Source organism: Mycteria americana, chromosome 14 (assembly GCF_035582795.1).
Source record: "Mycteria americana isolate JAX WOST 10 ecotype Jacksonville Zoo and Gardens chromosome 14, USCA_MyAme_1.0, whole genome shotgun sequence".
Taxonomy (NCBI): Eukaryota; Metazoa; Chordata; class Aves; order Ciconiiformes; family Ciconiidae; genus Mycteria; species Mycteria americana.
The window spans coordinates 9,688,269-9,701,074 of NC_134378.1; the positions used below are offsets into that span (position 1 = coordinate 9,688,269).

General features: G+C 37.5%; 1 protein-coding gene across 1 annotated transcript; it reads right to left on the reverse strand.

Moving 5' to 3' along the window:
* Positions 1–505: 505 nt before the first annotated feature.
* DPM1 (dolichyl-phosphate mannosyltransferase subunit 1, catalytic) lies at positions 506–12,805 on the reverse strand. The gene is made up of 9 exons (XM_075517455.1): positions 12,673–12,805; positions 11,689–11,788; positions 9,504–9,537; positions 7,211–7,287; positions 7,071–7,096; positions 5,967–6,062; positions 4,432–4,500; positions 4,023–4,137; positions 506–894 (listed from the first exon to the last, which is right to left on the reverse strand). The coding sequence occupies exons 1-9, from the start codon at positions 12,777–12,779 to the stop codon at positions 790–792; spliced, it is 729 nt and encodes a 242-aa protein (XP_075373570.1). The 5' UTR covers positions 12,780–12,805; the 3' UTR covers positions 506–789.
* Between the last annotated feature and the right edge of the window lies 1 nt (position 12,806).

A 12,806-nucleotide genomic window follows, 5' to 3' on the forward strand; every position in this document is an offset into this window, starting at 1 on the left:
TCTCAAATGTCTTCAGTGAGATGAATTGGGTCTTCTGTCACCCTAAAGTTGGGCGAGATGTCATACTCCTGTTTTATAGATTCTAAAAATGTTTAGTTTCTGAAGAAAATAGGAAAAGGGAATCATCTGCTTCTGGACAAACACACAGAATACAAAATTATTCCATACATAAAATTATCTTTCTTATCCAAAGAATATTCCTTCTTTCCAGTTTACAAACAGTTTTACAAAGAACAAATCACTGTACTCATCTGTTATTTCCTCTTAAACTACACAAGCTATTATCAGTTCTGTAGAAACTGTTCTATATAGCCGCTTTAAGATACATGTATATATGTGCTGAGGAAAGAAAGGGAACTAATTGGTATATATTTAAAATACTATCTGCAAACCACAGAACAAAGATAAGATAAATTCTGTAATTTTTGTTATGTCCTTGCTTGTCTTTATTTCAAAATCATCTCTAGCTTCTGCTGAATAATGATTCATTTCTAAATGCAAAAGATCGTTTAGCTTTGTGTTCTTTATTAAGACTTCATTATTTTTACAAAAATAGAATAGAGCATTAATCTTTATTAGTTTTTAGTTTAACATACAGTTCATTTATTTTGAAAGGAGCATTTTGGGATACAATACATTTAGTTTATTATTGGTGGTTCGTTTAATTGTTAGTTTATAGCAGGTCTTTTGGTCACCACACAAGTTATCAAGCTTCTGCTATTATATATTAAAAACCACACAGATGTCAGATAATGTTTTTTCTAAAAAAGTTAATTTAGGAATAAACTATCATGTTGTAGCAAACAAGGTCAAGAGTCCCTTTAAGAAGGAGACTATTTCATTGCCTCCCAGTTTAGATTCTCCATAGACACGATCCACAAATGAAATAGGAACCTGTTGAAACAAGCAGAACTATTTTTAAGGTTCAAAACCTAAATAATCAGATACTCTGTAAACAAAAGAATGGCCTTTGAACTACAGCATGTTTAGACATGGGAAGAAGGCAAGCACCAGCTTAGCTTTCTTTGTGTCAGTTCTTCTCACCAGTGGCTTTAATGATGCCCCATAGCTGGGGAGCATGAAATTATTTGGTTTATCACCTTTAAAGATGATCCAAAGACATTACTCAGTGGCTGGATGATACACCAGTCAGAACAAACTTAATAGCTTAAGTGCACTAAAAGCCTAGGGGCTTAGAATGAACCTTCACCACTTTCCTTGTTAGCTAAATTCAATACCTTTGAGTCAATGCCTCAGGAAGGCAAAAACCTCCCGCCACCATGAAACAGCATTCTGCTCAACCTCACCACTGGCTAGAAGATGACATCTGAATGTGGCAGTTAGTGTATATTTTACAAGCAATACCTGTCTTTGACCATTTTATAGATTATTTACAGGATTAAAGGGCATTTAAAACACTAATTTTGGTTTCCTTACTTAAGCGATCATGCTGTCCAGGTCAACTCACTACTCATAAAATGGTGGGAACATACTGCTTTTCAGTAATTTGACCACGTACAAATGACATATGACAGGACATTCTGCCAACACCGTATTAGAATATTCAAGAATTTCCATATATGTTTGTGTGCAAAACTGAAATACTTTAGGGGCTAAAATAAAGAACCGCATTTGCAAAAGTCATTAAAAAATGGGCTTAGTGTTCTGCTGGCAGTTTCAACCAGAAATCATCTGGCAAGTGGAACACAAAAATCACCACACCCTTGCATCTGTGCCAGAAGTGCGGATTTCTCACAATTCTAGCAGATCAGTCCACAGTAGAAGAGAACCCAGGGCAAGACGACAGTAAGAATATATCTAAAAAGGCATGCAGACAGACTCGACAATGACTCTGACTGTATTAGTACGGTCCCTTTGTGATCCCAGTAACATCCTGGCAACTACAGACAGCTGATCTATGGGGCATGGACAGAAATCACTGAATACATAGTCAGAGCAGGATGTCAGAAGTGACATTTCCTGACCAGTGATGAAAGAATGGTTAATATCTCATGTAATAAAAGGTATCCAGTCTTTCCCTTCAGTATAAGAATTAACCACCTCTGTTGTTGCTGGACTTTGCCTTTCTTGCATAAGAAGTTCTATCATTAAAGGAACCATTTTCAAAAGGGTGTATACTGTGCACTGTGGTACATTTCACATACGGTAAAGTAGTACAGCAAAATGAAACAGAGGTGCATACAAGACCATTCAGGTACAGCTTGTGTCAGTTCATCTCATCATCCATTTGTTCCTTTTAGACTGGCAGGTATCAATCTTCATTTTCAGCTTTGCTTAAGAAATATTTTACCCTCACAACTGTATCTACGTTTTACAACTGCATAAGAACTCCTGTTCTGCCTGTAGAGTTGCAGCACCCACAAACCAGGAATTAGACATGCAAGTGTCACATCTTCTGGAATTTCGGTGTTACTATTTGGATAATTATAAAATATATAAAGATCACAAGTATTCATCAGGAAATACTGTATCAATGTACTTGAAACATAATGGACAATTGTCCTGCCCCAGGAAGTTACAATATAGAGATGATACACAGAACAGTAAAAATACAACAGTCTTATTTATAGGTCTATGTCAGCAATCTGAACACTGTCAAGTTTGCTACAGATACCACAACGGAAATCTTGAAGACAAGGCCGAAGCAGAATAATGAAGCAACTTTTCAGATGTTAGAGAGAACTCTTCCCACATGTGAGAAACCAAAGGAGGAGGGAAGATGATGCTTACCTGAGAATGTAACACATGAATTGTGGAGGATGGCCTACCTGACCCACCACAAAAACAGAGCCCGTGTCTCAGCGCTGACTGGGAGACATTAGGCCTAGTGAAGACTGTCCGGCCGGCTTTGAACCGGAAGACAAATATTTTATCTTTGATGCTATACAACCAGCAGAGTCATGTAAATAAATGAGTGGTGGGATCAAATAATAGACAGAAAAAAGGTCTTTGCAGCAGCAGCCTGACGAGGTATAACCAACCCAAGAGTGCATTTTTTTAAAGCCAGAGAAGTATATTTTACTGTTTTAAAAATGTATAGTAAATAAAACCTTATCTCACCCTAGGTTTCAGTATCGGGATGTATAGACAGGTGAGGATTTAATTCAGCAATATTAGAAAGCACTATGTGTCCATGCAGCTGGATGTGAAGACCAAAGAAATTAGGGTAAAACCCCAGCTACAGACAGGATAGTGATGCTGCTCCATAAGCAAGGAAAGGTGGAAGAAAAGAGCTTGCTTTATTGTGTGGAAATATTCTAACCAACATTGATTAGAGAAATGCAATACGTAAGGTTTAGAGAGAGAAGTACCAGCAACTGAATTCTCTGGCAATTCAGAGTCAGGAAAAGGAGGAAGAAGAACTGGTTCTGCAATTTGGCTGCAGAGAGAATTCCAGTGAATCATCTTTAAAAGACAACAGCAAGAGCAATTCAATGAAATACAAAAGGCAGCAATCAGACTGCTGGAAATACAGGATCTAACAGTTGTTTGGAGTTCTTTTTCAATGATTGTAGACAGCACATTCAGAGAGTTTAGAAGTGGAAAGCTGTGATAGCTGGCAAGTTGGAAAATAACAAGGCAATAAGTGACAGAGAACAGAATAAATCTGAAATAGGAGAAAACAAAACGATTTGAAAAGACCTAACTAGAGATGTCTGTACAATATGAAGGAGGAAAGAAAAGGCTCAGAACAGCTTCATGGTATATTTTGATTTCTTTCCCTCCTTTGAAGGACCTTGTAAAATTGTATGCAGCTAAAGAAGTGGCAACAGGAAGAGGGAAGGATCTGAGAAGCATATCAGCCAGAGGAATAAGTAACTGGAATTTAGATCTGGTATTCACCTGGAAAAGTTGCAAAAATAGAGTTCTACATATGTAATTTCTTTATATTGATTTGAAAATCTTGCTTCTTGGAAGCGCACAAAATTTCCTATGCTCCCAGTAATCTGCATCTACATTTAAAAGAAAGCACAATATACTTATCAAAACTTTTACTATACCTCTCCAATAGTATATCCTAACTGTCTAGCCCGAACAATCATCTCCATCTGGAAGACGTATCCTTTAGAAACACATTTTTCCATGAGTTTCTGTAAGACTTCTTTTCTGTATAACCTGTAAACGATTACAAAGAAAATAAAACCTGAAGCACAATTTCTGGACTTTGGAAATCAAGATAGCGTGTAGGAATCTTAACCATAATCACTCACTCATATCATTACTATTTTAAAAAAATCTTTAACAAAGTCATAGGAGCAACAGTTCTTGCAGTCTGGTCTACTATTTCTTACACCCTTTCCAAACAGATTTCACAGTCCTCAGTAAAGAAGGTCTGTTCTTACTCCAGTTCCTTGTTCAGCAGTTTCTTAATTTCAAATAAACTTTATGAATTGCAAACCAGACCCATACCTGAAACTCCCTGTTAAGTCTGATGCACCTGGTCTCAGCAAAACCTGAGTTATAAAATTGGCACCACGACTGTGAAAGAAAACATCAATGTCAAAATTGCTCAGTACACAGTTCTGAAAGATCAAACAGAATTTCTAGAAAGTAAGTAAATATCATCCTACTACCAAAACCCCCCCTTTTGTTGCTTAATATGAAACAATTATATTTCTAATATGTTTTCACTGCTAGATTTGACTAATAAATCATAGAATCTTGAAATTAAAACCTAATGTTCTGTTTTTCAAATGTAGATGATTAGTAGATTATTGAACTTCTCTATGAAGGAGAAAACAATGATTTATAGAAATTAGGTTTACAATCTAGTTCTTTGTGGTAGAACTGTCAATACAACTACACACTAATACAATACAAAAGAAATACATATGACAACAGTCAAAACAACATTTTTCTTCTGACTAACATTCACTGTAAGTGGAGAATAGAAATGCTTCCTGGACAAATGTGAGACTTGGATTTAGAAAGTCAAGGTTCTGTTTTGGTTTACACTGCGTTCAGAGTATGATAAGCTCCACTGATGAAACATGTTGTGAGACCGAAAAGCCAGTCACTATCTTATCAGGGTGTAACACAGCCCTCGGCAAGATGTGCCAGTCCTTCACCTTGTCCAGTATGATGTAAAAGGATTCCTCTGTAATGTCCATTTAGCTCTCTTCCTTTTTTGGGTGTATCTTTTATTTAGATTCACAAAAAGATGAGCACTTATTCCAGCCATTAAAAAACAGGAGAAATCCAAATACAGTCCCTGTGATACGATCTCCAGATCAGACTGGTAACAACTTCTGCTCCTAATTCTTTACAGTAACGTATAAATCAGCATTAACTTATGCCTATTCTCTTAAATCAGGTGTAACAGAGAAAGACTATGCAGAAACTTGTCGATTACCTCCTCAAAATCTCTAAGTCCCTGTAAACCCGAGATGCCAGCCTCCATATGCTTATATGACCCTGACAGAGTTTTCCTCTTTGCTTTTGGGTGAAACCTCTCCCTAGTGTCCACTGTAGCTGTTTTCCAGTAAGGTCTAAGTAATGATTTATTGACATTGATTGTGCCAGATAATTCTTAACTTATGACAAATCAGAGTGTCAACAGAGGGGTTTGGCAAATGATTTACTGTTTAGGGAAAGGACCATTACAGCTATTAAAGCTAACTAAATGTGTCTTTTAAACTTGACAAAAGTGTCATAGTCTCAGCTCATTCTTTGGATGATGAAACTGAAGGACTATCCCTACCTGATGCCATGCAGATTTGTACACTGCTCCAACCCATTCCTCAAGCCTAGTCATATCATTACATTCTTTCTTGGGGGGTTTTAACCAACAAATTTGCAAATCACGCATGCTTCCTTATTTAATATATTTTTGCAGTACCCAGTACTATTGACGAAAGACTCAGTTCAGCTCACACCGACTGAGTACTTGGAATTATTATTCCTAAATAACAAATCTACGTGTAAATATCTAGAAAAATACTAACCTGATTAATTTTCTTTTCAAATCCCAGCCATATACTCCTCCATTTCCTTTATATCTTGTTCCAGATACAATATCAAAATTGCCTTCTTTCTGCTTTCTATAAGCAATTGGTTTTATCAGAAAAACAGGAGGAATATTTGTATGAAGGTAATGCAAATTTCAAAATAAGAACAATCACTCTTTTAGTACAAAATCTGTATTTTACAAACCTTTGAACAAATAAGTAGAGAAGAGTGGAAAGCAATAGTTACGATGGTTATAAGCATTATGCATTTTAAAACCTGTTAATTGTTCTCTTATAAAGAGCTATTTCAGGAAATCTTATGATTATCTTTCACCAACTATGTAATAGAATTTCACAGACTACTTCATAAATCATTTATAAAGACCGACATGCATTTTTAAAGCCTCTCTCTAGTATAAAAGACAGAATGATTTTAAATACAGATTTAAATATTTAAATTACACAAACCCATAGTAAGGGGGAAAAAAAAGTCTGGACCTATCCTTAGTCCGCACCATGCCTGACTGCCGCAGACCCTTATAAAAAATTTTAGGCCTCCAGTACTACTAAGCAAAAAAGTTGAAAATTACGCAGACTGCTGCCCTCAGCCTCCAATGTAATGCCTGTCGACCATTTCTCACACACTGAAACGTTACAGGGAGAGGAAGATAAGAGGCAGGCAAAAGGGAGAGAAGTATTTCACCAATAATTGAGGACATGGTCGTCTACTCAATATCCCTACATGCACATGTGATGAAATCATTAGAATTAGATGATGTAAAGCGTATATATAAATGTCATAGACGTTTATATATACGCTTTTCAAAGCTGAACAACCATTACAAGGAAGAGAAGTACTTAGCCACACATGCTCTCTGCTACTTTAAACTTGAGGATTTTTGCTCCAGTTAGGAACTCATTATTTTTCTGGATTATTTTGGGACAAATCTAATGAGGTCCAATCACTTTCATTTAAATTCTTGCCTTGCCAATTTTCTTACTACAGCTAGACAGCTAATACAAGAATATAAAGCTTTCAAATATTGCTACAAAACAATAAATGTTCAGAAGTCATTCCCTCACACTACAATCGGCACCTACCTGATAAACTCTGGAATAAATTTTGGCTGAAATGGAAGGAAAACAGATCAGAAAAGAGAAAGGGGTGGGGGTAAAAAAAAAAAAAAAAGAAAATTTAATTATAACAGATTAAAAACACAGTACATAAAATACAGACTTACATGGTGAGAGAGGTCAGCATCCATAATAACAATAAAATTCCCAGTGGCGTGCTTCATTCCATGAATATAAGCAGTGCCTGATGAAAACAGTACAGAAATAATTTCCCTCGCTATTTTAACATATGCCATCTTCTAGCAACAGTCTTCACTTATTTTCTAAAATCTCTAAGTTACACTAGAAAAGGATCAACAAAAAACTCGTAAAATTTATTTTAAGATGATGTATCAGTGATCAAACATTAAAATTATTTTTCTTTTTCCCTACAATTCCAGCACTAGATTTTATAAATATAAACCTTGGGAAACCCTACTGCACTAGAAATGCACAGAGAAACATGACTTGATAAGTGGGTCACTATTTGAAATATCATTTTCAGAAGCACCATAGGCACTTATAAGCCATAGAAAACTAGAAATAGGACACAGACAACAAAATAATCACTGATAGTTAAAAAAACTTGATTTCCAGACTCAGAATTTACTATTAGTGGTATATAGATTTTGGGTTGTTCTCCTTGACACCATGAATTATATTTTGATACCTAATCTGAAGGCAGTCTTTTTTTTTTCTTACATTATCTTTTGTTGCGGTTTATTCATCCTGTATGAACTGGTGTAGCTATCTTGATAAGAGCTGGAACAAGTTTTGCTATTACAGTTTTCCTCAATAACGCAAATTTCTGATCTGAGTCATATCATTCAAAGACAGCACTGCTTCCAAGGACAGTACAGCAGCACAACAGAGATTAAAAACTGGCATATCCTCTTCACTGATCCAAATTACTCTTGAGTCTTTCTGTTAACTTCATAAGGAATAGATAAAACTGAAAACAAAACACTCTCAACTGATGTCCTTAGCAGGCACTCTGACAGGAAACTAAACTCCTGGTTAAGGAACAACCTGTCTTTCCTATTTTTCCATGTTGTTTGCAAAGTTACACAGTAGGAATGTCACAGATTTGTGTATTGTGCATGATTAGAAGATATGGTACATGAAAAATTTAAATTCAGTCAGTTTTAATCCATAATACTGGTCAAATTAGGACAAAGGATGAAAAGGCAGAAAACATAAAAATAAAGATATGTAGCTTTTTGGAGTTTTGAATAATTGAGAGATGTAGAAAAAAGTATAGAAAGGTGAATTTAAATAGAAAATTCAGTATCAAAATTAGAATTTTATTTTTGTTCAGTGGACTGGAGAAATTAGTTAGCTGCAGTACACAAGACACCTCAAATGTTTTACCAGCACATGGAAGTGAGGGTTGCCAAGACATTTAGCAAGAAAGGCAGATACTAATATCCAATAAATCAAACAAGGTATTGCGCTTTATCATTTTCTCCACTCCTATTATAAGAGAGGAGGGATAAGCATACCATATGAATCTTAACAGATGGAAATATCTCTCCACTTTATTTTAGGATAGTTTCCATACTACAAGTTTTAATGTCATTTATGACTTCCTAGGATCTGCTTTTTTCTAAGGCAAATGACAAACTTGATTTACATATTCTGCAAAAAGTGGCATCAGACCTATAAAATTGTAGTCCTGCATCATTCCATGCAAATTTTAATGACCAATCTCAGCAGTACAAGATTAGCTCCCAAATTAGCGAGTTCCGCAACACAAGTAACTTTTGCAATCCTTTCTCAAAACCTTCAATTCACATGTCAGTTAATAGGTGAGACAATACTTTAGTAGTTTGAGTGCTGGACATCTGTCAGATATGTATTTTTTAAATTTAATTATAGTCATCATTCACACTGAAATGGGTTAACTGTGAAGAACTCTTTCCAAATACGTGTCAGAAAAACATCCTGGCCTTCTCTGGAGATTGCACGAACTATGGTCCAATTTTTGAAGCGTCCTGCATGTGGGTAGATTGCACAGAAAGTACCACTGTCCCCTCTGGATCAGTCGGTTAGACAAATATAGCAGCTCCTCTTATAAAAGATTACATTTTTCCTCAATTCAGATCCCTCCTTCTGTAATCAGTGAACGCAGTATGGGAGGGAAAGGAGCAGCATGATGTTAACAGGAAAACACAGTTGTACAGGATTGCAGTGAGCACAGTTTTCAGGTTTGAGGTTGTGGGGAACTCGTTATAAATAATACTCTGTGATTTTTATGTGTGTGGTTTGTAAGCTTGCTCACTTACAAAAAACTTGATGAAAACATCTATTTCTGCTGTTGGGATTTACTGTGTTTTTTTCTGGAACTTTATACACTAGAATCAATCAAAGGATACAGCAGATTCCTCCCCCCCGCACTAACCAGAGTTAATAAGGACTTACCGAGGCCCAACTTTCTTGCTCTGGGTCTTAAAAGCTGCAGGATATATTAAAATATACATATATTACTTGAAGTACAGTTTTTAATTAATTTTAGTGACACCTTAAAATTCACTATTTTCAAAGTATAAAAAGATTTTAAAATGTACTTTTCATTTTTAGAAATCTAGATAACACACAAAAATAAATTTATCTGTCAAAATACAGGAGAAACAAACTGTTACATTAAACAGGTATTTGATCAGGTCATATTTAAAACCAAACCCCTTTTAAGTTTTACTTAGTAGTTCTGCAGTAAAAAACAAAATTGAAAGCACCATCTTAGTAATTAAAGGATTTCTTCAGATTCCACTATCTGAAATAGTTATAAATTTGAACAACAGTTTCCCCAGCACCGTTACTTTTGAGGAATGACAAACGCTAACGGTAAATATTTTAACAAGTTTCCCAAAGTGATTTAGCATCTTTTAGTACTGAATATAAATTTCAAGATTTTTGCGTGCATACAGATAAAACCCATCAATAATGACCACGGAACAATATTATTAATCCTTCAGAATATGAGTGACCAAGCCTTAAGCCTGTGCCAAGTATCCTCAGCTCCTGCAGGGCTATATGAAATGCAGGTGGAGGATGACGCACCACCACTAACAAAAGAGGAATCTAACTTTTCGAGCATCATGACAGTAATTTAACTTTCAACTCTTCCTAAAGTGCCTTTGATATAAGTCAGCATTTGGGGAGGAGAGGGTAGATATTTAAGCAGTCATCTAAATATCCTTCAGAAACAAATTTTAAATCTCACTTTTAAATTGTAGCTAATTTTGACGCATTATCTGAGAGGTCACAAGTAATGTAATTCAGATGACATGGGTATGAAAGAGTTAGTAATCATTAGTGCTTCTGCTGATTTGCTGTTTTGGTTTCTGGTTTTTTTTTCCCCATAGATTTTCTTTTTTCCTTTAATAAATAGTTAAATATGAACATTTACAAAAAAAAAAAAATCACTTTCATTCCTCATCTACTTCCTTGAGCATCTTGGCCTCTCATTAAGCCAACTACATACCATGTTCAGTAAGCATAATGTAGTGAGAAGCCCCATGGAGTTATTTGGATGACCACTCCCCAGCACAAGTCAGAACAATGATTTTGCTCAAGAAACAAAGAAAAGAATTTCAGGTAAAAATAAAAATAAAAATCAGGAAACAAAGCAAATTGCCCTAATGAGAAATCACAGCTGATTTACACTTCCGCAGTAATATCAGCGTGAGCTGATGGCAGTGCCTCCGTGTAATTCCACTCAAGTGTGCTTGGCTCAACACTGCTGCGGGGGTTGGTCCACAGGTTCAACTTCAAAATGAAACTCTTAAGCAGTGAGAAAAGGTTGGCTAACTATTTTAAACTTTTCCATTACTAGTATCAAAAAAGAAAAAAAGGGGAGGGGGGAGACTCTAAAACTTCCTATATACATTGTTCTTAAAGCAATCTCTATAAATGGTACTTAGTTCACAAATACTTTTTAAAACCTTACATTTACACAGTAATAGATTAGGAAAGTGTCTGACACTGCTTACAGCACAAAAGGGTCAAACTGAACGTTGGGTTTTTACACTGTTCTGTGATAAAGCTTTTATTGCCAAAAAGAAAAAAAAGTGGCTTTAATGGCTCATAAATAAATGACACTATCTCATTGCATGTGATTGATGGTTATACGGTAATACATTAAATAGGAAAAAAAAAAGTCCTGTTACTGAGGAATGCAACTAGACAGATTAAAAAGAAATCACAAGACCAGACTAAGCTTTCATCTTTCCAATTTCCCTATTCCTGCAGTCACTTAAAATGAAATTAAAGCTTATCCAAACCTCATCTTTCCCTCAGGCATGCGCAAAGTACACTAACAACCACTACTCATTACTCAATAGCACACAGCAATGCACAAAATCTGGAAAACATTCTGCAAACATGAATTCAGGATTTTGCATATTCGTTCATAATGCTGCTAAGCAGCTGCAGGACTACCGTAATTTTACAGATGTCTAAAGTGGTGTGCAAAAACTTAAATAACTTGTGTAAGGATGTAAAGAAAGTGCAGAATCCAGGGACTCCGTTCCAGTTCTCTAAGGACTTCAAGTACTTTACAATACAATAAAAATGAAAAAAAAAAAAGAAAGAATATAGAACTCACTATTTTATCTGATCCATATATCTTTACCAATTGTTCAGCAATTTCCTGTGTCCCATCTGGGCTTCCATCATCTATGATGATAATTTCAAAATTGATTCCACTGAAATGAGAATTATTTTTAAATGGACAAACAGAAAACCCAATTTCACTACCTATGTCATTTTGCAAGGCATGAAACAGCAGAATGGAATACGAAGGGATTTTCTGACAGTTAGAGATACATGCTACAGTTATAGCTGTAAGACTCTGCTTGTAGCGATAAAACGTGACTCAACGTCACTGTTTCAGGTCTCAAGCTGCAACTGCTGCACAGCACGCTGCAGCAACGTAAACCTCAGCGTTACCGCAGCGTTCGGTTCTAGCCTCCCGACTGTGAAAGATGAAAAGCTAAAATTGCTTTTGCGATTTCATCCGGCAACGCTTTCTCCAGCAGCTGCCGCAGAACGGATCAGAGCCCGTGCGAGGCCTCTGATTAGCGGGATTTCCTTTCCCCAGCTGCCTCGGGGAAGAGCTGGCGCTTCCCTACGGGTTAGGCACACCTGGCTGCGCACCCTCCATCGCCAGCGGCAAATGCTGTCTATTTCACAGCACGGACAACGTTACTGCCTTCCTCAGCTGTGACGTCATTTTGTAAGTTTTACGGACGGACGTTTCCTAGCTCTGCAGACAGCTGTTCTCAACTCCTCCACTCTACCACAACCTCACAGGTTGCGTGACCCCTCCCACCCGCTCCTCGCCAGCCGGCAGCTCCGCCCTGGGGGGCACCTGCGGCCTGTGCTGCCACACCACCGCTTCCCCGCAGCCCTGAAAGCCGCCTTCCCTCGCAAAGGGGCCGCCGGCTCCGTCCCCTCCCGCCGAGCGGCAGCCCGCAGCCGGCCCAGGCGGAGTGACGGAGCTCAGCCCCGGCCCGCCGAGGGACCCCAGAGCCCTTACGCCCGCAGCCCAGGCCCCGGCCCCGGCACCCCCGCCCGCCGCGGCCGGTACCTCTCCCGGAAGGTGCGCGCCAGGAGCCAGACGACGAGGGGCAGGTTCTCCCGCTCGTTGTAGGTGGGTAGCAGCACCGAGAACTTGTCGGCGCCGCCGGCCGCCATGTCGGCGCGCTGACGCACCGGACGCGG